Consider the following 25,862-nt stretch of genomic DNA (forward strand, 5'->3'; position numbering starts at 1 on the left):
CTTGCAACTGACACTGTGACTTTTGATATCTAGAAAATTCTTAAGTACATTTGTCATGAGCCAGCGGATCTTCGAAAAACCTCACGAGGACTGAGGCCCACGGAGCACAAAATCTGAAGCAGTATCTGATTTTGAATTTTATCTAAGAATATCTGGCTTCTATGGTATATGTAGTTTGAAGATGGTTTACAAACTCCTAAATGAAAGAAAGCATCAGACCATTAAAAATTAGATGAAAAAAATCGCAAAAGAAACCCTGATAAAGTTCCTAAGTAAAAATTAAACACTACCACATGGCCCAAGACAGCCGGTATCTAAACAAAACCATAGCGTGGTAAAATCCAGCAAACCGGAACAGTTTGTCACTCTTACGACATGCAGAGAATATGTTCAACTTTTTAATCCATCTTTCCCTAGCCTGGCTAAGCGATGGATGAAGGGAAGGTATCTCATAAAAGTTAACTGGCTTCATCTCAGTGATATTTAATGCTTCAAAATTCAAGATAATTGATCTCCTGCCAAGACCTACGAAGGACACACCGTGGTTGATCAAAGTTGGATTTGTTGTCTTGTTACAAGGAGGGGGGCAAAATATGGTGACCTATTAAGTGACTCAGTTACTCGATGGTTGGGTACCTTAATAGTTTTTGTCTCCAAGGTGAGAGGATCAAAGCAAGACGAGAGCTAAAATGGGTTGGAAAAAATGCAGTGGTCCCTCCTGTGAGCCGGGAAGGAGGAGAGGTTTGGTAACTTTCGTTACATGCGTAACATTATTGCTTTTCATCTGCCTTCGTTGCTTTTCATCTGCGTTCAGACATGATTACGGACAGTGTTTTGTTTTCATCTTGCTTCGTCATGGTCACAAGGTGGCCTTGCCTGTGGTTGGTGTCCCTGGAAATTATTTATGTTCAACAGGAATTTCCTAGGGCTTAGCTGGGAATGCCAGGCCAGCTCCTAGCAACACTAAGGCTGAGCTCTGAGCGTCAGACCAGTTCCTGGCTATCAGTGGCTACTCTTCTCTTTCTCAAAGTGTGTAGAATTCATACACGTGAGAACTCATTTTTAATATGGAATATTAAGATAAAAGGAAAGGATGAATAATTGCTAAAATTCAAAATCAGCACAGAGCCCAAAGCGGGGCTTGAACTCACAGAGCATGAGATCACGACCCGAGCCAAGGTCAGAAGCTCAACCGACTGAGCCACCCAGATGCCCCTCGTTCCTGTCTTTATCCGAGTCCTTTGCCTCGTAACTAACTCCTCAGTTCCTCTTCAAGAGATGGAGTGTCGTCCCTTGTCTCTGGGCTGGGGCCTGAGGATGACTTGGGTCAATGAGATATTAGACACAAGTCAAGCAGGGCCTTTAAATACGTTTGCCATCTTCGTGAGAGGACATCCCCTCCAGGGAGCGGCTGCGATTTCACTCATGGTCCCGAAAGGAACACGCTTCAAACTCACCAGAGCCCCTGCAGCAGGGGGCCGAGGAGCCAAGTGGAGGTGTACCCGCAGCTCAAAAATACAGCCTTCGGTTAAGCTTGGCTTAGGTCATTCACCTTCAGACGCTTGAGTAATAAATGCTTACTGGAGTGTCTTCTACGCGTTTGGGTTTTGTGTGTTTGTTACGGGGCAGTAGCTGACTGCGACATGCAGTCTTTGCTGCTTCCCGGTCATGATACAAATCCTGACACTTTCAAAACTATCTTTTCTAATATATCCTACAATTTACTTATACATTATATAACCCACTTATTCCCCTCTGTGTTTTCTGCGTTGTTCCCTTCCCCTCGCCCTCTCCCCCCACGCCGAGTCTCTTAAGGACACGGACTTTTGCATACTTTGTGTACTGTGATCCTAGGAACTTAGATCCTGTATCCTAGAATCTTAGTGCGCTCCACAAACACATATTACACTTATGAATCTGTTCTGCCCCTGTCCAGCAGGGCCCGATGCCCTGTGTTTGTAATCCACATCCAGGAATCTTTCTTCTTTATTTCTGTTCTTCCAGCCACTTTTTCCCATCTCTAGCGAGTGTTATTTGTTTTCTGAATCCCCTTCTCAAAGCGGAAAAGCTTACACATCTGTTGGGGGGCCCATATATTCTTATTCTCTGGATTTGGGGACAAGCCCCTAAGCTCCAATGACCATTTAAAGTTCGGGATGTCTGCAGATGGCCCTGTTGTTTTTGATTTTCTTCTCTTTGACACTTTCTGCTCTGGAAAGGCTGTCTACTCCTTTTGGTATCCTTTGCTGTGAACGCAGGAGAAACGGAAAGAAAAAGAAGAAAGAGGGAAAGAATTTCTATCAGGGACATTTTTGTCTTCTTGGATCAGGATTTCTACTTCCATGAATCTCCTGGAGAAGGTGTGGGTGAAAAAAGTCAGTGCAGAGGGTTAAATGCCAATCCGGTCGGGAGGGGGAAGCTTTTGCGTGTTCTCAGGAAACCAGAAACATGCGAGCAACTTAAATGTTTCTTAACCATAACTTTATCTGGTTGTTTTGAGATGCTGTCCTTTCTCTGGCTTAGAAAGGGATACTTAGTGTCAATGGTACATTTTGTGAGGAAGGAGGCAGTGAGCGGTTTCTTAACGACATTAACGCGCTGCAACTTTTTCTCCTCTGAGAAATCTCAACCTCTGGGCACTGGCGCTCAGGCCGCAACTTTGCTCTACAATTTGGACTCGACAACTGTCTAGAGAAACCCAGAGTCATACCAGAGACCTAAAAGAGAGGCTGCGGAGAGGAAGAGGTAATTATTCCCTTGTTTTAACAGTGCTCTGACCTAGCAAAGACATTCATGCACTCCATGTGATTTGAACAGACTTTCACCAGGAAGTCAAGAATTGGAAATCACTCTTTGTTCATCCTAAAGTTTCAGATTCAGTTATTTAGGCACAAAAATGTGGGGTTTTTTTCTGTGTGTGTGTGTGTGTGTGTACTTTGCACCACTGTCTCCTTCTGTCTTCCTGTTTGCCAGCACACTCTGGAAACAGCTGGGTTCTTTGACCTTAATTTTTCCGTTCTGTAATTCAGGTTTGCGTATGACCTGTTCTCATCCTTTTGATGGCAACACAAGGGGAGGCAAAAAGGCAGTTAAGAGGGGAAAAGGAGGGTAAGAGTGAAAACCAGTGACACAGGCTGCAGCGGCAGCCGGAACCTCCAAGGACGCACAGACTCAGCCCCGAAGAGAAAGAGACCAGAGAAGAGATTCGGGGACAAACGACAGGTTCCCACGGTGCCCGCCCCTGGGCCCCGCGTCAGTCTGAGGCTCAGCGCTTTCGCTTTACAGATCCGACTCCCCTGGAAACACTGGTCCTTCCAAGGCTTTTGAGAATGGCCTGTTGAGGGTAGGAAACGGGTTTGCAAAACAGGTGACAGGCGGTCCCTCCCACCGCGTGAGATATGGCCACTTTGAGGGGGAGGGGAGGGAATAAATGCATTAAAAAAAAAAAAAAAAAAAAAGCCAGCGCTAACCACGAAGGGATTCGAACCCTCAATCTTCTGATCCGAAGTCAGACGCCTTATCCGTTAGGCCACGTGGTCCCCAAGCACGCGTGCGTGTCGCAACACTTGGAAAGTATAATGAGCTTTCGCCGGGTCCTGAGTCTCAAAAGAGCGCCCCCGCCGCCCGCGCTTTCTACACTAGATTACCCGGGTTATTTGAGGCCCCGGAGTCGGGACTCACCGCGGGTAGGATCTGACAATCATGATGGGCCCAGCGTGGGGAGAAAAGTCACTCCCATTCCCACTCCCGGGCTGAGAACCTGTTCGTGGGACCGAAGAGATGCCAAAGCAGCGCATCTCGTCTGCATCCAGGGATAGAGGCGAACTCAGAGCGCCTTCCCTCTTAATACTCCGCCACAGTCACTCGTCTCAGACCCTCGGTGCCGGGCCGCCCGCCGGCCCGGCGATCGTGTCACCGCCCCCACAAGGCAGTCAGCACCCGCACCGGCGTCCTTGTCGCTGTCTTGCAGGCCCCGGGGCCAAACAAGTATCCCCTGCCCACACTCTGGTACTCTGCGATCATTGTCACCTGCCACCAGAGCGCTTGTCACAGCGTGTCTCTATCTGGAGAAGAGCGTGCTTTTTGTTGGAGTCGCTTAGGCCCTTGGAGTGGTCCAGGCTCATTGATATTATTTGAGGTTCCCGTACATGAAGAGAGAAACAGTGTCGAGGTGTCACAGACATGGTTAACGAGTTTTACGTTTGGTAGATGACCCAACACCGGAACGCGTTGCAATGAAACCATTCTATGGCCGAGGGGTTTATAGAATTGATGATGCTCTGTAGAGTGCTGGGCCCAATAAAGTGGAAGAGATTTACACTTATATTTTGATATTTTGGATGGCTTCTTTCGAGTTCATCAGTGAATCTGTGTGACCTTGTTTAAGGATACTGTCGACAATCTACACATGCTGCATTTCCTTAATTTTCTTAAGTCCCAGACCTTGGGAGCACTGGCCCTCTTGGCTCATTTGTGATAGATCTTGGCTTGTGTTGACTAGTAAATCAGCAGCTTCCGGAGCACAGACATGGGATGCTTTACGTGGTCCTTCTTTCCCTGTCCATGGAATAACATCAGGCAAATAGTAGGAGCTCAATAAACATGTGCTCCATGTCTCACACATATTTTTTGGGAATTTTGCCATCGCCTCTAATGTGGGGATTATGGAGCTCAAAGATTCCTTCATCCCCCAAAAATCTGACTACGGATTTGTCCCGGTGGAGACCTGACCCGGTGGAGTCATGATCTACGGGAAGATTCCCCAGCGAGGATATCCAGCCCAAAGAATTGTTTTGTTTATTTATTTATTTTGAGAGAGAGCGAGCGAGCAGGGGAAGGGTGGAGAGAACCCCGAGCGGGCTCCACGTTGCCAGTGCAGAGTGAGATGTGGGGCTGGAACTCAGCCTCCGGCGGAGCTGAAAAACCAGGGGGGCGGTTGCCAAAGAATTTTTGCGGATGACTGGTGTCTCGGTTTCCATGACATTTCCCCTCAGGCATCAACACAGTTTCTGGTGAGACCCGAGGGACCTATATCCCAGATACCTGTGGCAGGAGATGATGGTGAAAACTTTGGACATTTGCTGGTTGTTGACCAGAAACGGGCTGCTGATACGGGCCTGGTTATGCGACGGAGGCCAGTGAAGGCTGAGTTGGGGTTCGGTCTGTCTGGCACGTTCGCCTGCCTGTTTGCAGGGGTGTGCAGATGTTTTGGCCTCCTGGTCTAGCGTGCTTTACGGGTCATCTTCTCCTCCCTTGGCAACGATCACGTTCGCCAAGTTCCAAGATGTTAGTACGCTTATTCTTGTCTGTGAATGGAGAGGCTGAAGAAATGATTTTTTAAAACCGCATATGTTATGAAAGACATTGTTGCATAGTTTGCAATGAAACCAAAAACCAACACCCCCCCCTCCCCTGCAAACAAAACAAAACAAAACAAAACAAAAACAGTCAAAGATCAGGCCACCAGCTTGGAAATTCCAGAGATTTTTTTTTTTTTAAACAAATTTTTTATGTTTACTTATTTCAGAGACAGAGAGAGACAGAGCATGAGAGGGGGAGGGGCAGAGAGAGAGGGAGACACAGAATCTGAAGCGGGCTCCAGGCTCCGAGCTGTCAGCGGGCCTCGAACTCATGAACTGTGAGATCATGACCTGAACCGAAGTCGGTCGCTCAACAGACTGAGCCACCCAGGCGCCCCTCCAGAGATTTTTTTCTACTGAGAAAATGTGATCCTATTACTCCTTTGATCAAAACTGGTGGTGGTTTCTTACTGCCCATAGACAAATTCGAAACCTGTTTGCACTGCACCTTCCCTTCCTTATGCCTGGCCCTTTCCCTGTCGCTTCTGCCACAACTCAGAATTCCAGTGTAGGCCCGAACATTTCCAAGGCTCCTCTGACACATCTTTGAGCCCAAACGGCCTGTGCATTTGCCTCTTCTCACAAGATAAGACCCCGGGCCCGTTCCTCTGTCCAGGTACATCCCGTCAGCCCCTCAGCCTCATGGGTTTCCCTCCCTGTCAGTCCTGGAAGCTGTTAAAATAAGCCAATCGATCTTTTGGAGGGAACCAGGGGTCGCTCTGCCCCCTGGTAACTACGAGGCTTACCTCCCGCAGCCCTTGCTGGCTCAGTCGATTGGAGATTGCAGCCGAGCGACCTTGCGCGGCATGCGGCGCCCTCCCCTTCCGGGCTGTGAGTGCGTGTGACCGGAAACGGCTACCAATCTCATCCGTCCAGCGTCGAGCATGGCCTGTCCGGCCGTCTGGTGTACTGTGGGGGGCAGACCGCCTCCAGCTACAGGGTGAATGGGAGGTGATCTGAATACAGCCACTTTGCTGAATACAGCAATCTCTCTCCCCTCCATGTTCGATCGCACTGAATGCTTTATAGTTCTTTAGAAACCCTCAACCGGTATGCCTCCTTGGGCTTGTCCCCCCCCCCATCTGGAAGCCTCTTCCCGGCTGCCTGCTAAGCTCTTATTCAAGTTGGGACTCAAAATCTGCCACCTTTCCCGACTTGGGCCATTGCCAGGGCAAGGGTGATGCCGCGAATCTATTTCCCTCGGATTCCACAGATCTCTGCAGTCGCGGTGACGTCCGTCAAACTCTGGAATGTTCACACGGTTACTGGGAAATGATGTTATTCTGTGCACCTGAGGCGGTGGGGCACTATGAAGCACGTCGTCAGCTTATTTGAAGTAAACTTGCAAATTGCTGACACGTAGCTGGTGTGGGGTAGGTATGGCAGGCAGGTGACCGGGTCCCTTCCAGAACTTGGGCTCCGGGACTCAGGTGGACTTTGTTTGGCAGCCACAGCTTTCACTGGTGCCTGTGAAAGCTCACAGCCGGAGAGGAGAAGTGTGCGCATCATCTCTGAAGACGGAGGCCGAGAAAGACTTGCCTTGTCTTTGCTCGTGCGGATCTTTGTCCCTCTGTGTCTGCATTCTTCCCTTTGCTGTCATAAATCTTAACTTTGAGTATATGTTGAGTCACGTGAGTCCTTCTGGAAAATCACTCAACTCGTGGGTGATGGCGGGGCTATCAGAAACCTCATTTTCCCTTCTTCCCGCCGCACTTTGTGCATAACCTTTTATTTTTTTTTTTCAATGTTTATTTATTTTTGGGACAGAGAGAGACAGAACATGAACGGGGGAGGGGCAGAGAGAGAGGGAGACACAGAATCGGAAACAGGCTCCAGGCTCTGAGCCATCAGCCCAGAGCCTGACGCGGGGCTCGAACTCCCGGACAGCGAGATCGTGACCTGGCTGAAGTCGGACGCTTAACCGACTGCGCCACCCAGGCGCCCCTGTGCATAACCTTTTAAAAGAAATATCTTATTGTACTATACATACTTGCATACTTGTCTAAAAGCATGTCTAGACTGTAGGTTACTTGAACACTTCATGCTTAGCACAGTATCACGTTGAAACAGGGTGCTGTCGGAAAAAAAAAAACAAACCCAAAAACCCACCAGACACTGAATAGAAGCGAGGCAAGATTTTATTCACGGCCGGGCCAGACCCGATCTCCGGATCTTAAGGAGGAAAGTGTAGAGAATGGCCCCGAACAAAGGTAGCAGTGAGCGTCTATGGATTTCAGCAAGTCAGAATAGGTCATTATTTAGTTACCCAATTGAAATCTACAGCATTTCATGGAAGCCAATTCTATTGTGACACACAGACCGTAGTTTTGGTGGGAACCTATCAATTTAAAGTTCTTTGTCCTAAGAGGGTCTAAAATGACCAACTGTAGTTAGACACCTAAGATATCGTGGGGCGGTGAGTTGGTGACTTTTTACACGTTGGTCTTGGTAAAAGGGTTGGGGGAGCGTTTTGCAGCCTAAGGTATCTATTTCGCAAGCAGGCAAAGTTACAGAAGCGACATAGGGCGGTCAATTTCCGTATTAGGGAACTACATAAGCTTTTATCTCAATTATTCATGAAAGGTGAGTTTAAGCCAAACGGATATACAATAAGCTTTCTGTTATCTTATAAGTTGACCTCTTACATTCCCCACTCCTGTTTGTTAGTTATTCAAACCTTTGAATAGCCTTATTTTGGCATTTGGGCTAATGGGACGTATTGGCTACGTGACACCATAAGCTTTACAGATCCTATTTTTCAATTTACGAACTGAAGTAGTAGTCTTACCAAACAGGGTCCTATAGTTATAGCTAGGAAGAGGAAGATAAGGGGTCCCGCAAGGGCACTCAGGAGAGTCGTTAGCCAAGGGGACCAGGAAAATAGAGACTCATACCAATTTTGATGAATTCGTCTTTGTCTTTCTCTTTCCTCTAGTCGTGGTCCGATCTGACTCAGGCTCTGCTTGATGATTCCTGAGTTATTGACACAAAAACAGCAGTGTTCCCCAGGGGCCATACAAAGCCCTCCTTGTTGTAAAAACAACAGGCCTAGGCCCCTCCGATTCTGACGTACCACCTCAGCTAAAGAGTTTACAGATTCAGACAGTTTATCAATATTCCTTTCTAATTCTGATATATCCTGATCAATTTGTTTGCTTAGTAATTTGAAGTTCTGATCCCCTGTGACGAAAGCGGCGGTACTTACGCCAATGGATCCTGCGACCCCCCCCCCCCCCCGCCCAGTCCTACAAAGAGGGGCACTAGGATAGGAGAAATGGGTTCCCTCGTAAATCGAGACCGGGGAATGAAATCTAGGTGTTGGTTTGAGATTTCCACCCGTTGTTCATCTCCTAATTTTGGAAGCAAGGGAGGTGGTCTTCCAAATAGGATTTCAAAGGGGGGGATGCCTCTTACGTAAGGTATACAGCGTACTCTGAGGAGGGCAAGAGGAAGGACGCCTACCCAGTTTTCGCCAGTTTCTGGAATTAATTCAGTCAAGGTTTCTTTTAGAGTTCTATGCATTCTTTCTACCTGCCCTGAACTTTGGGGGTGGTAGGCACAATGGAATTTCCAATTTATTTGTAAGCTTTTGGCCAACATTTTAGATATCTGGGCTATGAAAGCCCGGCCATTATCTGACCCCAGACCAGTAGGGATGCCAAATCGGGGAACCAATTCACTGAGTAATTTCTTAGCCACTATCTGAGCTGACTCTGTTCTCGTGGGGAAAGCCTCTACCCATCCAGAGAAGGTGTCCACTAGAACGAGGAGATAATGATAGCCATCGGGCCCATGTCTCGTCTCAGTGAAGTCAAATTCCCATAATTTCTCCAGGCATCTGTCCGCGTAGTCGCCGTCCCGAAAAGTTGAACTTGGGAGATGGGTGAGTCTGAGCACAGGCTTTGCATCGGTCGACTAGGCTTTTTACGATTTCAATAAGGTTTGGAATAACATAGTCTCTTTGGGCTAGTTCAGACAACTTGGTTGCCCCTAGATGTGTGGGGCTGTGGACTTGCCGGAGCGAGGTCCGTCCTATAGCTTCTGGTATGAAGATGCGTCCATCCTCGAGGTGATACCAATGCTGGTCATCTCTTTTTGCCCTCGAGGTCTTTATCAGGCGTAGCTCTTCTTTGGTATAAAATGGTTCTGTGGGGAGAAAGCGTGGAGGCAGCAGAGGCAAAATTTTAATCGGGAGAACAGGTCTTTCCGCTGTGGCCTTGGCCGTGGCATCAGCAACGGCGTTTCCTTTTGCTTGGGGCGAGTCTGCCTTTTGGTGGCTCTTGCGATGTATAATGGCCACCTTTTTAGGAAGCCATAAGGCTTCCAGTAGGGCCAGGATTTCTGTATTTTTAATTTCCTTCCCTCCTGAAGTGAACGGTCCTCTTTCCTTATATAGAGCTCCAGGAACATGGGTGGCGGCAAAGGCATACCTCCTATCAGTGAAAACGTTCACCGTTTTTCCCTTTGCCCATCCGAGGGCCTGGGCTCGAGCCATCAGCTCTGCTCTTTGGGCAGAAGCATCAAGGGCTTGGGCCCCGATAACCTGGTCCTGAGTCACTACAGCTGCACCTGCGTGTCTGAGTCCATCTTTGACAAAACGGCTGCCATCAGAGAACAGCTCGAAGTCCACCTTTGGCAGAGGTTGCTCTCTTAAGTCCCCCCTCAGTCCCGTCAGAGTACTCCCGGTTTCCAAGCAATCGTGGCGTGGGGCCTCTGAGTCGCCATCCGGCAGCAACGTGGCTGGATTTAAAGCCTCCGTCTTCAGGAAAGTGATGCGTGGAGGGTCTAGTGGCGATACCTGATCCTGGAGGATTCGTGCGTTGATCCATCGGTCTGGTGGGGAGCGCAGCAGGGATGCTACTGCGTGAGGTCCTGTGATCTGAAGGTCTTGCCCAAGCGTTAGTTTGGAAGCTTCTTCAACCAGCATGGCAGTGGCGGTAAACCGCTCTGAGGCAACCGGGCCACCCGGTGGCAACAGAGTCCAGCCGCTTGGACAAGAAGGCGACAGGTCGTTTCCAGGGGCCCAGAGCTTGAGTAAGGACCCCGGATCTCATGCACAAATAGTTGGAAGGGTTTGGTAATAGCAGGTGAAGCTAGGGCTGGGGCTTGGGTGAGGGCGCTCTCGATTTGCTCAAAAGCCCTATCTTCTTGTTCTCTCCGGACCATCTCAGTTCCTTCACCCCCGGTGGCGGAGTACAGGGGTTTTGCCATCTCAGCGAAACCAGGTAACCGGAGGCGGCAATACCCAGCGGCCCCTAAGAACTCCCCGATCTGCCTTTTAGTTGTGGGTTTGGCAATGTTGAGGATACCTTGGATTCTTTCCCGCCCCAGCGATCGCTTGCCTTCACGCAGTTGGTAGCCCAAGTATATGACAGAGTCCAAGCGAATTTGCGCCTTCTTTGCGGAAACTTTATATCCCAGGACATCTAATTCCCTTAGCAGGTCCTCCGTAGCCTTTGTGCAGCTAAGGAGTCAGTGGCTAGGAGCAAGTTGTCTACATATTGTAACAGCCTAACATCTGGGTGGCTCTCCCGGTAGGGGACCAAATCCCTTCGAAGCGCCTCATCAAAAAGAGTAGGGGAGTTTCTAAACCCTTGGGGCAGTTGAGTCCAGGTTAACTGTCCGTTGTAGGTTCCATCTGGGTCTGTCCATTCAAAGGCAAAAATAGGCTGACTGACCTTCGCAATCGGCAAAGCAAAGAATGCATCCTTTAAGTCCAGGACGGAGTAAAGGAGGTAATTTGGTGAGAGTTCACTCAGGAGAGTATAGGGGTTGGGGACCGTAGGATGAATTGTCTCCACCCTTTTGTTAACTTCTCTGAGGTCTTGTGCCGGCCTATACTCTGAAGTCCCAGGTTTTGGGACAGGAAGCAAGGGAGTATTCCAGGGGGAATGGCATGGCGTTAGGATCCCAGCTTCTCGCAAGCGGTTGATGTGTTTGGCAATTCCCTCCCTCGCTCGCTGGCTGATGGGATGGATATTGCCTCACCCGGATTGGGGTGGCTGTGGCAGCTAGCTGGATCACTAGCGGCGCTCGTTGAATGGCTAGTCCGGGGGGGGGGGGGTGTTAGTTTCAGCCCAAGCTGTAGGAATTGTCTCTTTCCACTTCTCTATTAATGGAGAGGCTTTCCGCTCCAGTTTTCCCAGGAGTAGATATTCCTCTGATATAGGGCAAGTAACTAGAATGGCAGGTGGCTATAGGTTCAAGTCTGTAGAATTTCCGGTAAAGGAGATTTGGGCCTTAAGCTTGTGCAACAGATCTCTCCCCAGAAGGGAAGATGGGCAATCCAGTATGAGCACAAAGGAATGAGTAATAGTCCCTTGAGCTAGGTCAGTGATTCGGGCACGAGTCCGCGGGTAGCCTTGCGTTCGTCCTGTGGCTCCCTGAATGTATACCTTTTCTTTAATCACAGGTCCTAAGGGTTCTTTAAGAACAGAATACATAGCCCCAGTGTCAACTAGGAATCTGGTTTCTTTCCCTTCTACGTTGAGGGTAACCGCAGACTCCTGGGGATTCAGGGAAAGAAGGGAGCTGTGGTGGCGTCACTGTTCCTGGGCGACCAGGATGGGAGGCGTTTTGCTGAGGCATTTATCTTTCCAATGGCCTTCTTCCTTACAATAAGCACATTGATTTTTTTCCCAGCTTTGCTCGGGGTCCTTTCTGGCGGGGTTGAGGTCTTCCCTGTCCTTTGCTGTTGCCTGGGGGGTTTTCCCCAGGCTGCTACTAGGGCTTTCCCTATTTCTTTCCCTTGCATAATGGCAGGGCTGTCCCTGCTCTGAAAAACTCGCTGGGCTATTTCCACCAACTTTGAAATTACCTTTCCTTCGGATCCTTTAATTTTTGGAGCTTATTACGGATGTCTGGGGCCGACTGAGAAACGAAAGCCATATTAATGGTTTTACGGTTCTCTGTTGCCTCGGGGTCAATAGGGATTATAAGCAGTAAGCCTGGTAAAGCCTTTCTAGGAAGGCTGCAGGCGACTCATTTGGTCCTTGGACTGTGTCCTGAATCTTTGTCAGATAGGTGGGCTTTCGTGCCGCTGCGTGAAGCCCCTGTAACAGAATCTGGCGATACTGGAGTAGACACTCCCTACCGTTATCCGTGTTAGGGTCCCACTGGGGCGGCGTGGAAGGGAAAACGTGCTCAATTCTGTGAAGGTCTGTGGTAGGCATTCCATCTGGGCCAAGGACTGCTCTCGTGGCTTCCGGGGGCACTCGGGCCCTTTCCTTGAAGTCAGTAAGACCTGCAAGAGTTGGTGACAATCTTCCCAAGTAGGTAAGTGAGTGGGGAAAATAGAGCGCAATAAGTCAATTAGGCCCTGGGGGTTTTCAGAGAAAGGCGGGTTCTGAGTTTTCCAGTTGTAGAGGTCTGAGGTGGAGAAAGGAGTGTAGACAACCATCGGGCGTGTTGGCCGCCTGTCTGGACCTGGAGCCGGAGCCGTTTGCCTAAGAGGAAGGATGGGAACTGGGGCATCAGAGGACTGGTGTTCTCCTCTCTAGAGGGCTCCTGATCTGGTATGTGGGGGACTAGTCAAAGGATCTCCTGCGGCTTTTGGTTCCTGGGGAGCTAATGGGGTCTGGGGATAAGGAGGTGGTCTCTGAGAATCGGATAACAAGTCCCTCCCTTCGGGTATCTCCTGAAGCACTGGGTAAAGCCTCTTTGAAGGCTGAGTGACGGGAAGCAAGGGTTCGGGAGTTTGGAGGAGAACAGGAAGGGGAGTGGGAAAGGGAGATGCCGGATGACAGCTTCTGGCCCTGTTTCTGGCACTTTCTCGGCCAGGAAGGTGGGTCGTTTAGGAGGTCGACCCAAGTCACAGCATATGGCTCCTGGTTGAGATGAACATCATGACAAATCCTGCGGACGGCATAAGCAAGGTTAAGATTCTAGGAGCCTTCTGGGGGCCAGTCAACCCCAGAGAGCATCGGCCAGTCCAGTGGGCAACATGTCCGCAGCCAGGACGGCTTTAGGTTAAAGCCATAGTTCTTTCCTCTTTTTTTGAAACCAGAGAAGTTATTTAGCATGCATTTAAGGGGGGAGCAAGGCTCGGACGAAGACTGACCCATGACGGAGGTTAAACAGTGGGTCACACCAGAGATAAAGATAGGCTAACTGGAAACGTTTAACGGGGCACACAGAGCACTGAACATAGAACGAATGGTTGGGGTGATCAAGCCCAACCCAGACGGTCCGGAGACCCAGATGGGGCTGGGACGTCTCCACCAGACACCAGCTAGGGGGAAGTTAAGCTGCATCCAGCCTTCCCTCCGAGAATCAGATCTGGCCAGTAACAGAAAACAGAGAACAGAAAACAGAAAATAGGCGCCGCCTCGCGTACCTTGCTTAAGCCAGGTCTGAGAACGGAAGGCCGGGGCCGAGGAACGTGTCTCGGGGGCTCTCCCCTAGCTGTTCCGCTTCAGCCTCCGAATTTCGGGTGGTCATAGAATCTCAGTGGAACCTCCAAATGAAACAGGGTGCTGTCGGAAAAAAAAAAAAATACCACCAGACGCCGAATAGAAGCGAGGCAAGATTTTATTCGTGGCCGGGCCAAACCTGATCTCCTGATCTTAAGGAGGAAAGTGTAGAGAATGGCCCCGAACAAAGGTAGCAGTGAGCGTCTATGGATTTCAGCAAGTCAGAATAGGTCATTATTTAGTTACCCAATTGCAATTTACAGCATTTCATGGAAGCCAATTCTATTGTGACACACAGACCTTAGTTTTGGTGGGAACCTATCAATTTAAAGTTCTTTGTCCTAAGAGGGTCTAAAATGACCAACTGTAGTTAGACACCTAAGATACCGTGGGGCGGTGAGTTGGTGACTTTTTACACGTTGGTGTTGCCTAGGCCAGATCTTGGTAAAAGGGTTGGGGGAGCGTTTTGCAGCCTAAGGTATCTATTTAGCAAGCATACAAAGTTACAGCGACATAGGGCGGTTAATTTCTGTATTAGGGAACTACAAAAGCTATTATCTCAATTATTCATGAAAGGTGAGTTTAAGCTGAACTTATATACAATAAGCTTTCTGATATCTTATAAGTTGACCTCTTACAACGTAAGTATATGAACAGGGATCTTTTCTGAGAGAAATATAAAACATACACTTTAAACATGAGCATAGAGGAGAGCACCTCTGTTGGAGACTGGTAAAGGGAGGCAGGCGGTAGAAACACATTTACCAGCATCAACCACATAAGTGGTTTCTCAGGTCAGAGTTCGATCGTGGCCACCAAAACTTTGCACTCTGTCTCAAGCTGTTACTTATTTATTCCAAAGTTTCCGACTCTGGTAGTTGCAAAGATTTGGCGCTGGGAGGGCCCAGCAGATTGGTCTATGGCTTTAGCCACGTGGCCACAGCTCACTAACTAGAGCTTTTCTGAATTACATATAGAAGGAAAGAAAACGCCTTCTCTCGGCTTCCATCCCTGTCCTCACCCTTACACTCAGCTTATTTTAGCGTGTTCCCAGGTTCATAGGGCAATGGGACTGTCACGATCCCTTTGGCAACCACTAGAAATATAGCTTGTGGTGGGGGAACATCTTAATTAATGATAACTGAGTATCCATGACCGACGGTCTTTTTCTCTCTGGAGAATGTAAACAGTTTCACGTTTATTTTCGGGAAATAATTTTCACTCCCGAATGAAGCAAAACAGGCTCTATTTTCTTCCCCTACTGTGAAACGAGGCCACAGAAACTAAAACGTTGCAGGAAAAGCAGATAGCAGAGGATGGTTTCGATCCATCGACCTCTGGGTTATGGGCCCAGCACGCTTCCGCTGCGCCACTCTGCTCTCCGGCGAAATGCGGCTCCTAATAATGCTCTTAACTCTGTTCAGAGGCGATTGCTGACACTGGAAACACCCACGTTGAGGTCGCCGGTTCAACACCTCGGTTACCACAAACTGCCAATTCTCTTCGGAACAATATCGCCTCCAGAATCAGAGAGGGGCAGAGACGGAAGCGTTACCACCCCGTTGAAATTCCGGAGGCAGAGGGGAGAGGCGGCCAGATACTCAGCGAGGCTTACAAGCTTTACTAAACAGGGAAGGAAGGGGAAGACCGGGAAAGGCACGCGGGCGAGAATTCCGCCTCGGAGTCACTAACCAGGCCCGCGGTCGCCGTTGGGAGGACACCCTCTCGGGCTCGGTGTGGGGGTGACGCCCGGCCGCGGGAGGCCCGGAGGAAGGCTCGGGCGGGAAGGGCCGGTCCGCGGGGTCGCCGGCCAACGCAGGCGCCCGGCGATCGGCCAAGGCCCCTCACGCAGCAAAACGTAGAGCAAAACGCTCACTTTTTTAGTCTGACGCACCGAAAAAGGACCGAGGTCCCACACAGGCCCCCGGACCCTCCAGCCGCCTCCGCGGAGGGCACGCTCCGAGGGTCCGGGCCCCGCCTCCAGTGACGTCACTGGAGTGAGCCGCGGAGGGCGGGGCCGGGCAACGGCCCTTCCTGCGTGCGCGCTTCCAGTCCTCAATTAGGTCCGCATCCTGCACATATAAGGAGGTTGCTTCCACGACTTTCATGCTTTCTCCGGAAGGTGACTAAGCGGTGCTGACATGTCTGGCCGAGGCAAAGGCGGGAAGGGTCTGGGCAAAGGGGGCGCCAAGCGCCACCGCAAGGTGCTGCGCGACAACATCCAGGGTATCACCAAGCCCGCCATCCGGCGGCTGGCCCGGCGCGGCGGCGTCAAGCGCATCTCCGGCCTCATCTACGAGGAGACCCGCGGGGTGCTCAAGGTGTTCCTGGAGAACGTGATCCGGGACGCCGTCACCTACACGGAGCACGCCAAGCGCAAGACGGTCACGGCCATGGACGTGGTGTACGCACTCAAGCGCCAGGGCCGCACCCTCTACGGCTTCGGCGGCTGAGCGCCTCGGACCTTCTACCGCCACAAGCACAAAAAGGCCCTTTTCAGGGCCGCCCACGTTTGTCACGAAAGATCTGTAGCTTTTGGTTACTTTCTAGGAGTTTTGTGTTATATTGTCGGCCCAGCTTCCAAATGTGTATGAGAATTGTTAGTTGTCCGTTCTGTCGTGCCCTTTTATCTTAATCCGAGGGCTTTTAACGTTGGGGCTTAGTTAAGCCGTGCTGTGGCTCTGCCGCAGTCGGCTTGTCTAAGCCTTGGGCTGCCCATCGTTTTGGGTGACAGATAAGGCCACGTGGTATCGTCAGCATTTCCAAGGCGCTTCCTTCGTCCTCGAGCACTTTCGAGTTCGAAGTCAGGTGGGTTTGGTTCTGGAATACTAGCAAGGGGATGCCCACGCGGGAGGGAGCGGGTGCGCCTTCCCTGCAGGGCTCCCGCGTCCAAGATGGCGGGGTCGGCGGCGGGAGGACGGCTGCGGAACAAAGACGCGTTCCCGCCACCCGCCTGGCCCCGCCTCCGCCCCGCCCCTGGGCTGGGCTGCGCTCTGCCAGGCTCGCTCCGCGGTTCCGAAGGCCCCGGGGTCGTGCGCTGGGCGGCTGGGCGGCTGGGGAGTCAGATCTGGCAGGTGTTGCGTGGCCTAGCGGGCGACATTTTATGACGTATTATGAAAACCTCACGGAGATAAGGATGTCACTTAATGGTCAATATGTAAGTGTCACCTAATTTTAAGGAGATGTGGTGGCATTTTAAAAACGTGTACATATAGGCATCAGGATATTTCACCCCAAATTGCTAAGCGTGGGGAGGGAAGTGATGAGGGAGCGTGGAGCGAGCTGAGGGCAAAATACAGGCTACCCCTCCCCCGCCCCCGGGTGGGATATATGTGACATTCCTAGGACACTCCTGGCTACCCTAGAACAAAGGAAGGGTGTAAGCGCTTGTCATAGTGATGTGGGAAGCTAAGGCAAGCGAAAAACTAAATTCCCTTATTGCCTACAGCCATTGGCAGGTCCTTGAAACCGGCAGTGACCTCCCTCTAGGAGCTCAGCTGGCTGGATGATAACACTTTGCTAGGGGCAAAAGAGCACCTTGGCTTAACATCATCCTGACCGCCCCCCACTCCCCACCCCTGAACCTGTAAGTCTACTTTAACCTATAAAAATTCCTTTGGAAACTTCCTTTATCTCAACTGCCCCAAGATATATGCTGACAATCATACTCTAAGCATGTGGCCCCCTGATGTATATCTGAAGGGTCTCATGACTGAGGTTTTACTACACAGTGATAAATTGTGTTTCCCTAGCAACAGCTAGTCCCTCAAGGTCCTGGAAACCTTGCTGACAAAATTCCTTAAAGACTTTATCCCTGACCACCTTCCATCCTGAGGGTATATAAGAAGTTACCTGTCAGGACAGCTCTTCCTGCCCAGGGTCCTGTTCCCTGCTTAAATAAAATCACCTTTTTTTTTTTTTTTTTTTGCACCAAAGGTGTCTTCAAGAATACTTTTTTGGCTGTTGGCTCCGGACCACCGCTCCATCACCCGAAAATGTCATCAGAAGTATTCCACTTCCTCCAGGGTCTTCCAGCTGGACTAAACTTTACAGGAGGACATACTAACAGGAGGAAAAAAAAAAAAAATCCAAAGGTTTTATTACCTGCGTCCAGAGGTCCGGTAAGGAATTTGAGGCCCAAACAAATGAATAATGCAGGGCAGTTTTTATACCTTCTAGACAGAGAAAATGCATTCGTGAGGAATGGACAGTATTAAAAACACACATTTGAGAGCTTTAATTAGTAAGGACTTTTAAGAGGAATTTGGCCTGATGTAGTACACTAGTGAAATTAACCAGGATTGTTTCTATAGCTTTCTTGGCTTTAAAGTTCCTATTTCTGGTGATAATGATGTGTTTTTACTTAGTCCAGTGAGGGGTTCCTTTTATATGGTAGTTTTATTTCCACATTTTGAGGGGACCGAGGAGAGTCTAAGTGTCCTTGCATGTGCTTTTTCCCACGTAGCTTCAATTCGAAATACTACACCATCGTATATTTTGGACAACTTGCCCTTGGCCCTCTTGTTAGCTAGTGAATGTAGGGTATGAGAGAATTAGAACACTCTCGGATAATCCCAATGATTTTAGCCACTGCATCGAAGATGGTAATGCCAGTCGCTAAAATGAATAAGAATATAGAAGGAACGGGTTTTGGGGAGAATCACAGGTTCAGCTTTGGACATGCAGAATTTGGGATACCTATTACATTTCTAAGAGGGAGGTAGGAACTAAGCTAGCTAGATATATGAACCTGCAGTTCAGGGAAGAGATCTGGGCTGGAAATATTATTGGGAGTTGTGAAAAAGCCATGCGAGAAGATGAGATCTCTTAGGAAAGAGGGTTGGTAATGAAGAGAAGCAGTTCAAGAACCGAGTCCTAGGTCAGGTAAGTAAGGAGTGTTTGCTCTGTATTCATGATATGTGGATAGATCACTGATGGTTTTCCACGCGTTTCTGTAATTCTCCCTTTCTCCTGTGACTCTCAGAACAAGCAGAAGAAAATAGTGTCATTTTACAGATGTGGAAAGCTGCCCTCAGTCATAAGAGTGTGCAATGACAGTGGAGCTCTCACTCAAATAATCTGTTGAAGTTAGAACCACGGGAGATCACTTTGGGGATCCACCAATAGATAATAGGCACCCTTCTCAAAATGGACAACCTCCCCGTATATTTTGCATGCAATTCCAGTGAGTTCTCAGGCCTCCCGAAGCCTGTTTGTGGAGGCCAACGTTCAGAGCTCTGTGTCTGAAGCTGCTTTTCTCTTCCCTTACCTTCACCAGCTGCTGATCTGAGAAAGTGGACCCTGAGAACACACGTTTCTGATCTGTTGAGCTGGTGTTCCCCTGTTGTTGTGGAGATGCCGTCTATACAACAATGTAGAAGAAGTTAAGTCATCAGCCCAGAGACTTCCCTTGAACTCCACACTCAGAGACCCAGCTACCCACTTGACTTCTCTATTTGGAAGTCCATGAATATCCATTTCCAAATCCGACACCACCACTGCAAGACCAGCCTCTCTCATCAACATCTTGAATTTGGAAAACGGCGAGTCCAACCTTTCAGCTGGAGCTGTTTTCGACTCTCCAGTCCATAGTAGGTCCTGTCAGCTGTACCTGGAAAACACAGCAAGAAGGCATTTCCCTTTCCAGCTCTTTCCCATCGCTGCTGCTCTGGCCAAGCAGCTGTCACTCTATCGTTATTTCTGCAGCCCTGTCTGCTTCCGCCCTCCTATATTTCACACAGCAGCCAGGGATTATAATAAAGAGGAAATCAGATCAAGTCGCCTCTCTGCTGAAAACCCTCCAACGGCTCTCATTTCGCTTAAAGTGAAAGTCAAAGTCCTTACTCTCTTGGCCCTTGTTACTTCAAACTGTCTACCCTCCCTCTCCTTCTTAGCCCAGTGACACTGGCCCTGGAACTTTCTCAAATAGGCCAAGTACACAGATCTTTTATAAAGACTCTTCTTTCTACATGGGCCTCTCAGCTCCCAGATCCTTGGAGTTATCGCTCCTCACCTTCTTCCCTTTTTAAGTCAAATATCCTTTTAGGGAGGCTCTCTGTGATGGCATGCCAACCCCTGATGCCCCCCAGTCCATTTTCTCTGCTCTTGAGAAGCTTGCAGTCTATTTGGGAAGTCAACACCCCCCCACCCCCGCCCATGAAATGTGAAGCAGAAATGGACACCATAAAGGGTGTCCAAAGAGCATAAGTCAAGTCCGTATTGGGAGTCCTAAGCGGATGCTTGCCCAGGAGGCTCACTGCCAGGCTCAGGAGGCCTGTCAGGCCCGTGACGGGGATCTGGGCTTTACTCTGGACAACAGGGAGCTGTGCAAAGTTGTGTCTCCTTTTGTCTTTCCCTACAGTTTTTCTCACTGTGGAACAATTATCTTTTTCAAAATCAGTTGTTGCTCTTAGCATACTGGATTTCAATGGTGCATGTGTATCTCTTTCCCCATTAGAGTGAAACTGTACTGAAACTCTCAAGTGCCTGGATGAATAGATAGGAATGAAGTGAAGGTTAAACGGATTTACAGTTAATGAAATGAAAAAGGCTACACAAGCAACCTTGCAGAAAAGAAAAATATTTCTAGAAGGATCCATGGAAATACACATTTTGTGTGTATCAGCAGTGACTTTGGCAAAGTGCCCTGCTTTGTCCCTTGTGGGCCTCTACAGACTTTTGGGATCTAAGGGGTGATTTTCTTTCTTATAAACAAAACCCAGTATAGGCAACTTTTAATAGCTTAGGAGGCTTCTGTTGTTTTGTGGAACGTGAGGTGATTCCACCAATATAATTGCACATTTTCCTTTATTAGCTTTATAATTCTCAATATATACAAAGGAATATCTGAACTACGTGTACATGTTATAAAGGATAATATGATGATGACCACCTTAGAACCCGATTGCTGGGGCACCTGGGTGGCTCAGTTGTAAGTGTCCGACTTCGGCTCAGGTCATGATCTCACGGTTTGTGAGTTCGAGCCCCGCGTCGGGCTCTGTGCTGGCAGCTCGGAGCCTGGAGCCTGCTTCGGAATCTGTGTCTCCCTCTCTCTCTGCCCCTTCCCTGTTCACGCTCCGCTCTGTCTCTCACTCTCTCTAAAAATGAATAAACATTAAAGAACCCAATTGCCAACCCGGTTATACAAATATTACCAATCCATTGCTTTGGCCTAATTTTGTCCCCCTTCAACCCCACCAGAGATAGCCACAGTCTTGAATTCTGTCATTTTCTTGCCTTTATTTCTTATCCTTTTAAAATCACACATGCACTGAAATCTATCTAAGTAATATGTGGCTTTGGTGCTTAGTCTTTGCTATCAAAAAATGGTATCTGTGGAAGAATGCCCTATCGTTCCAGACATTTGCAACTCTATCTGGTGAGAGGATTTTATTTCCTGCCCTAATGGCATTAGGCTTGCTCATGTGATTTGCTGTGGGCAGTGAATATGAGTGAAACTGACATGTGTCGTTTCAGTAAGCCATTGTGTGATCTGTCCCTATTCCTCCAGCATGGTTCTTAGGCTGAAGACAGGTGGAATTAGAGCAGTAACTCACCCACAGTCAATAAACATGAGCAAAACAAGAACCTTCATTGTAGTAAGTCACTGGGATCTGGGGATTGTTTATCACGGCACAATTAGCCTAAATGGGTTGACACAGTATTAGATCACATCTGGTTTCCGGGAATTGCTTTATTCTGAGTTGTCACGTTGTCACGTGTGGCTAAAGCTCGTTTGCTCTCATAGCAATGTTAGAGCGTGTGATCATGCCTGATTATGTCACAATTCATCTGTCTATTGGTTGACAGTTGCTTTGTTGAGTGCCTTAAAAAAATTACAGGATGCTTTGCTGGAATATGAAAGATCAAGTAGAATTTTCATTGTGTGGATTACTTCATAATATTCTGCTAATGATATTAATATGTGTGCGGATTACTTATAATAATAGAATATAAGTCTTCAAACATGTGGAAGTGAGAAGTAGGTATAATTTTAGGGGAAATAGTCAAGAAATCTGTTTTGACCCGGGCCCCTTCTCTGATTAGCTGAGCTGATTCAGAGACATTTTTTAAAATTCTGAAATGAAGGGACTTGAACAAATCAGTGGTTCCCAGATGCTCATCTAAGAATAGTGTTAGTCCCGGCCACTTTTCTCTGTATTCTGTGTCAAAATGAGAAACGTAAGGTCAGCACAGTAAGTTTTCCTTAATATTGAAAGTTAATTAAATTTGTTTGGTAGAAAGGACCACATTTATTTGGTATAAAGATTTCTTATTTTGCGGTTATCTGTATTTCCTTCGAGGATCGTTCTTTTTTGAAGTGAGATTGATTGTCTTGGAAGTTGTTGGCAACAGCACAGCCGTCTGTAGGGCGGCCCTGGCTTTCCCTCGTCTGGGAAGGACCACAGGCAGCAATGTCGTGATTCTCTTCTAACTTTAAGAGTGCCAGCTGGTTTTCTGAAGATGATTCTTCGTTCTGGCCGGACACCACAGCGAGGTTAGGCAAAGAGAACAGGAGGCATGGGAACAAAAAAGGAAAAAAAAGTTACTAACGGCTCTTGTGTGTTTCCAGCGGCCCTTCCTCATACTCCCACGCACACCTTACTGTTAAATGAGGTGCCGCTGGCTCAGGCGAGGCAAGAGGAAGTCCCTGGAAAATTAGGCACGTGTTGCTTGAACCGGCAGGCAGAGGTGGGGAAGTCTCACAGCCACAGGCACTAGGTTGTCCTTAAAAGAGTTCAGGGTGGAGAGATGATTCTAAGGAGGGGTTCACACTATTAGAAGGGGTTTAGATTGACAAAGAACCCTACCTGGTGTCCCATGCCTTTATACTTTTGTGGTCTTCTGCCTTGTTCAAGGCCTCAGGACTCAGATACTAACATGGGCACCTTTCCTACCCCTTCAATCAGAGGCTTTAGCCATAGCTGCTATCTTGGATGACTTGTCCCTCTGCAGGGACTGTCCTAGCGCTCTTACTGTGATCTTTTACTGATCATCAGCAATGCCATGCAGTAGGTACTAATTATTATTCCCATTTTAGAGGCAAGGAAATGCTCACAGAAGGTTTAAGAAGTTTGCTCAAAGGTAGCTTTGAAACAGGCTGCCAGGACTGTATCTTTGGACACCCTTTATGGTGTCCATTTCTGCTTGTGTATTTCTTTTCATGAATGTTATTTTCTAAATGGACTTATTATTAGCTTTGGAGAGCCAGAACTGAATGCCTTAATTGCATGTGGGGCCGAGAGAACCTTCACAAGCCCCATTACAAAACGGAGCCGCTTTATTTAATGCTCACGGAAATTTACCATGTAGGCATTTGTAGATAAAGACGTGTAGCTAGTAAGTGGAAAATGAGTTTTTTGAGCTCAGTTTTACACCACCAATGCTCATGCTTTCCCCCTCTGCACCACAGCGCCAGAAAAGTTAAATTTGCTACCTGGTGATTCTTACCTTCCATATCCGTGATATATATTCCATATAGTATTTAGTGATGTAAAGGGCTGCTGAATCTCAATTCTCAGGACATTCGCTTGTACAATGGAAGATTCCGTTTCACGGGCGATTGTAGGCTGAAATCAGGCGAAGGACAAGCACAGAAATGTAAATTCCTTTGAACTCCTCTTCCTTGGACTAAAATCCTAGGGAATGAAGAAGTAACTGGGGCCAAGACTATTCAGGACACAGGGAGGCTTCGGAAGAACTCTGGGACTCCCCCCACCTCCTGTTTGTTACCCAGTTTTAGGTAGCGTCTCTTTCACCCTCGTATATTAAGCCGGGTAGAAAACCCCAGTGGATAGAGTTCCTGATCTTTTCCAAGAGGCAATGTTCAGCTACGTTAAAATGTTCGCTGAATTAGTGGAATCGGGAGGATGTGGATTTGAGGACTAGCAGATCCGCTAAGTTTAGAAAGTCAAGCTGCAGAGGGCACATCGCGCCATTAGGTGCCGCTGTAGCCACTCACAAGCCAACAAGAAATTACAAAAAAGTGGTTTCATTTTCCTCAAGAATGGTTAACACTTGTTTTCATTTAGGGCCACTCAAAACTAGGACTCCAGGTTTTCCTGAAGGGAATTCCCCCAAAGGTAACGGGGAGGACAAAATGAAACCAAAAGCGGTGAAAAAAAAAAAAAAAACCTCTCGAGGTGGGGGCAACCCTAGGTCCACTATCTCCAGTTGTCAGGAGGAGCCAAGCCAAATGCACCATAATCAAGTTACTTACACATTTGCTTCTTGATGGTCCGCACACGCCAGAAGTTAACCTTTGTTCCCAAATTCAGAGTTTACCAATACTCAGCAAATTAAACGTGACGAAAACAAGTTGCAGTTTTAGAAGTTCCGAAGATTACAGCTCTTTAAATGAGAATATGGGCGGCTCTTAAAAGAGCCTGAAATCGTTGGTGCTGTGACGGTGAACAAATTTACTTGGAGCTGGTGTACTTGGTGACGGCCTTGGTGCCCTCGGACACGGCGTGCTTGGCCAGCTCGCCGGGCAGCAGCAGGCGCACGGCCGTCTGGATCTCCCGGGACGTGATGGTCGAGCGCTTGTTGTAGTGCGCCAGACGCGACGCCTCGCCCGCGATGCGCTCGAAGATGTCGTTGACGAACGAGTTCATGATGCCCATGGCCTTGGACGAGATGCCGGTGTCGGGGTGCACCTGCTTCAGCACCTTGTACACGTACACCGAGTAGCTCTCCTTGCGGCTGCGCTTGCGCTTCTTGCCGTCCTTCTTCTGCGCTTTGGTCACCGCCTTCTTCGAGCCCTTCTTCGGGGCGGGAGCGGACTTCGCTGGCTCAGGCATTGCGTCCCAACAACACCTCTAGGCGAACGGGAGGAAAAGACGCCTACGGGCAAGCGACCTCTTTTTTATTTGGTGTGTATGCAAATTAGGGATCGCAGAATTACGATTTCTGATTGGACTCTTCAGTATCTTAGCTTCTGATAGGCTGTTCTTTATCCTAAACTCTCATTGGCTCTTCCCCATAGTTCAACCATGAATAATTTGACCTTTCTACCATAAACGTTCTATGTAAATTAGAAACATTGTTGTTTTGGACGTGCTTCTTGATTGGCTAGAATTTGTGTTCGGGCAACGGCATAGGCTGCTTTATCAAACCTCTGCAGAGTATAATAGTCTAGCTTCTTGCGAGGTAGGCTCAGTCTCTTTTTCTGGCTTTGTAGTCACAGCATCATCATGTCTGGACGCGGAAAACAGGGTGGCAAGGCTCGCGCCAAGGCCAAGACGCGCTCGTCGCGGGCCGGGCTGCAGTTCCCGGTGGGCCGCGTCCACCGCCTGCTCCGTAAGGGCAACTACTCGGAGCGGGTCGGGGCCGGCGCGCCGGTGTACCTGGCGGCCGTGCTGGAGTACCTGACCGCCGAGATCCTGGAGCTGGCGGGCAACGCGGCCCGCGACAACAAGAAGACGCGCATCATCCCGCGCCACCTGCAGCTGGCCATCCGCAACGACGAGGAGCTCAACAAGCTGCTGGGCCGCGTCACCATCGCGCAGGGCGGCGTCCTGCCCAACATCCAGGCCGTGCTGTTGCCCAAGAAGACCGAGAGCCACCACAAGGCCAAGGGCAAGTGAATCTAAATCCCAGTGTGCACTAAAGCTAAAAGCTTTTATAACCCAAAGGCTCTTTTCAGAGCCGTCCACATTTTCACATGAAAGAGTTTGTAACTCAAATCGAGGCAATATAATTGCGTAAAATTTAAACGGTTGCAGCCTTTGGTTACAGTTCATTCATGGCAATTTATTTTGTTGACGTTACTTTGGGATCCTGGAAAACAGGACTTCTGAAAAAGCTTAACAGTTTTTAAGTACAGCATTGGGTTAGTGCTCATCAGGATAGGTTGGATTCCCATGTTTCCCAAGTTGTGCGCAAGTAAAACGCTTAAATAACCACAAGTAAGGAGAGTCTAATAAATGAACCCTGTGAAAAATGGCGGGTGGGCACGGTAACCTAGAGTCCCTTAAGACCCTTAAAAACAGCAAAACTACAGGATCGAAAATCGGAGCAAGCTCTTTCAATTCTGAATTGAAAGAAGCAGTATGCTATTTGGCCACCTTAAGGAAGTCCAATAAACATTTCT

General features: G+C 48.7%; 4 protein-coding genes, 1 long non-coding RNA gene and 2 other non-coding genes across 7 annotated transcripts; 2 read left to right on the forward strand and 5 right to left on the reverse strand.

Moving 5' to 3' along the window:
- Positions 1-3,466: 3,466 nt before the first annotated feature.
- Positions 3,467-3,539, reverse strand: TRNAR-UCG. Its single transcript has one exon. It is a non-coding gene; the product is annotated as a tRNA-Arg (tRNA).
- A 1,249-nt stretch (positions 3,540-4,788) lies between these two features.
- LOC122490326 lies at positions 4,789-6,403 on the reverse strand. Its single transcript, XR_006299128.1, has 2 exons — positions 6,107-6,403; positions 4,789-5,321 (listed from the first exon to the last, which is right to left on the reverse strand). It is a non-coding gene; the product is annotated as an uncharacterized LOC122490326 (long non-coding RNA).
- Positions 6,404-7,480: 1,077 nt separating this feature from the next.
- On the reverse strand, positions 7,481-15,926 carry LOC122490270. The gene is made up of 3 exons (XM_043592876.1): positions 15,464-15,926; positions 13,696-13,834; positions 7,481-12,603 (listed from the first exon to the last, which is right to left on the reverse strand). Exon 3 carries the CDS (start codon positions 10,285-10,287, stop codon positions 9,172-9,174), a length of 1,116 nt encoding a protein of 371 aa, XP_043448811.1. The 5' UTR covers positions 10,288-12,603; positions 13,696-13,834; positions 15,464-15,926; the 3' UTR covers positions 7,481-9,171.
- On the reverse strand, positions 15,079-15,150 carry TRNAM-CAU. The gene has a single exon. It is a non-coding gene; the product is annotated as a tRNA-Met (tRNA).
- On the forward strand, positions 15,899-16,311 carry LOC122490316 (histone H4). The gene has a single exon (XM_043592928.1). It carries the CDS (start codon positions 15,913-15,915, stop codon positions 16,222-16,224), a length of 312 nt encoding a protein of 103 aa, XP_043448863.1. The 5' UTR covers positions 15,899-15,912; the 3' UTR covers positions 16,225-16,311.
- A 5,030-nt stretch (positions 16,312-21,341) lies between these two features.
- LOC122490301 (histone H2B type 1-C/E/F/G/I) lies at positions 21,342-24,802 on the reverse strand. Its single transcript, XM_043592911.1, has one exon. It carries the CDS (start codon positions 24,568-24,570, stop codon positions 24,190-24,192), a length of 381 nt encoding a protein of 126 aa, XP_043448846.1. The 5' UTR covers positions 24,571-24,802; the 3' UTR covers positions 21,342-24,189.
- Positions 24,803-24,853: 51 nt separating this feature from the next.
- On the forward strand, positions 24,854-25,389 carry LOC122490293 (histone H2A type 1-B). Its single transcript, XM_043592903.1, has one exon. It carries the CDS (start codon positions 24,964-24,966, stop codon positions 25,354-25,356), a length of 393 nt encoding a protein of 130 aa, XP_043448838.1. The 5' UTR covers positions 24,854-24,963; the 3' UTR covers positions 25,357-25,389.
- Positions 25,390-25,862: the final 473 nt, after the last annotated feature.

Source organism: Prionailurus bengalensis, chromosome B2, assembly GCF_016509475.1.
Source record: "Prionailurus bengalensis isolate Pbe53 chromosome B2, Fcat_Pben_1.1_paternal_pri, whole genome shotgun sequence".
NCBI lineage: Eukaryota > Metazoa > Chordata > Mammalia > Carnivora > Felidae > Prionailurus > Prionailurus bengalensis.

Excerpts from the sequence above, each read along its gene's own strand:
- LOC122490270 (XM_043592876.1), bottom strand. The coding sequence starts at position 10,287 with ATGCTGGTTGAAGAAGCTTCCAAACTAACGCTTGGGCAAGACCTTCAG.
- LOC122490316 (XM_043592928.1), top strand. The coding sequence starts at position 15,913 with ATGTCTGGCCGAGGCAAAGGCGGGAAGGGTCTGGGCAAAGGGGGCGCC.
- LOC122490301 (XM_043592911.1), bottom strand. The coding sequence starts at position 24,570 with ATGCCTGAGCCAGCGAAGTCCGCTCCCGCCCCGAAGAAGGGCTCGAAG.
- LOC122490293 (XM_043592903.1), top strand. The coding sequence starts at position 24,964 with ATGTCTGGACGCGGAAAACAGGGTGGCAAGGCTCGCGCCAAGGCCAAG.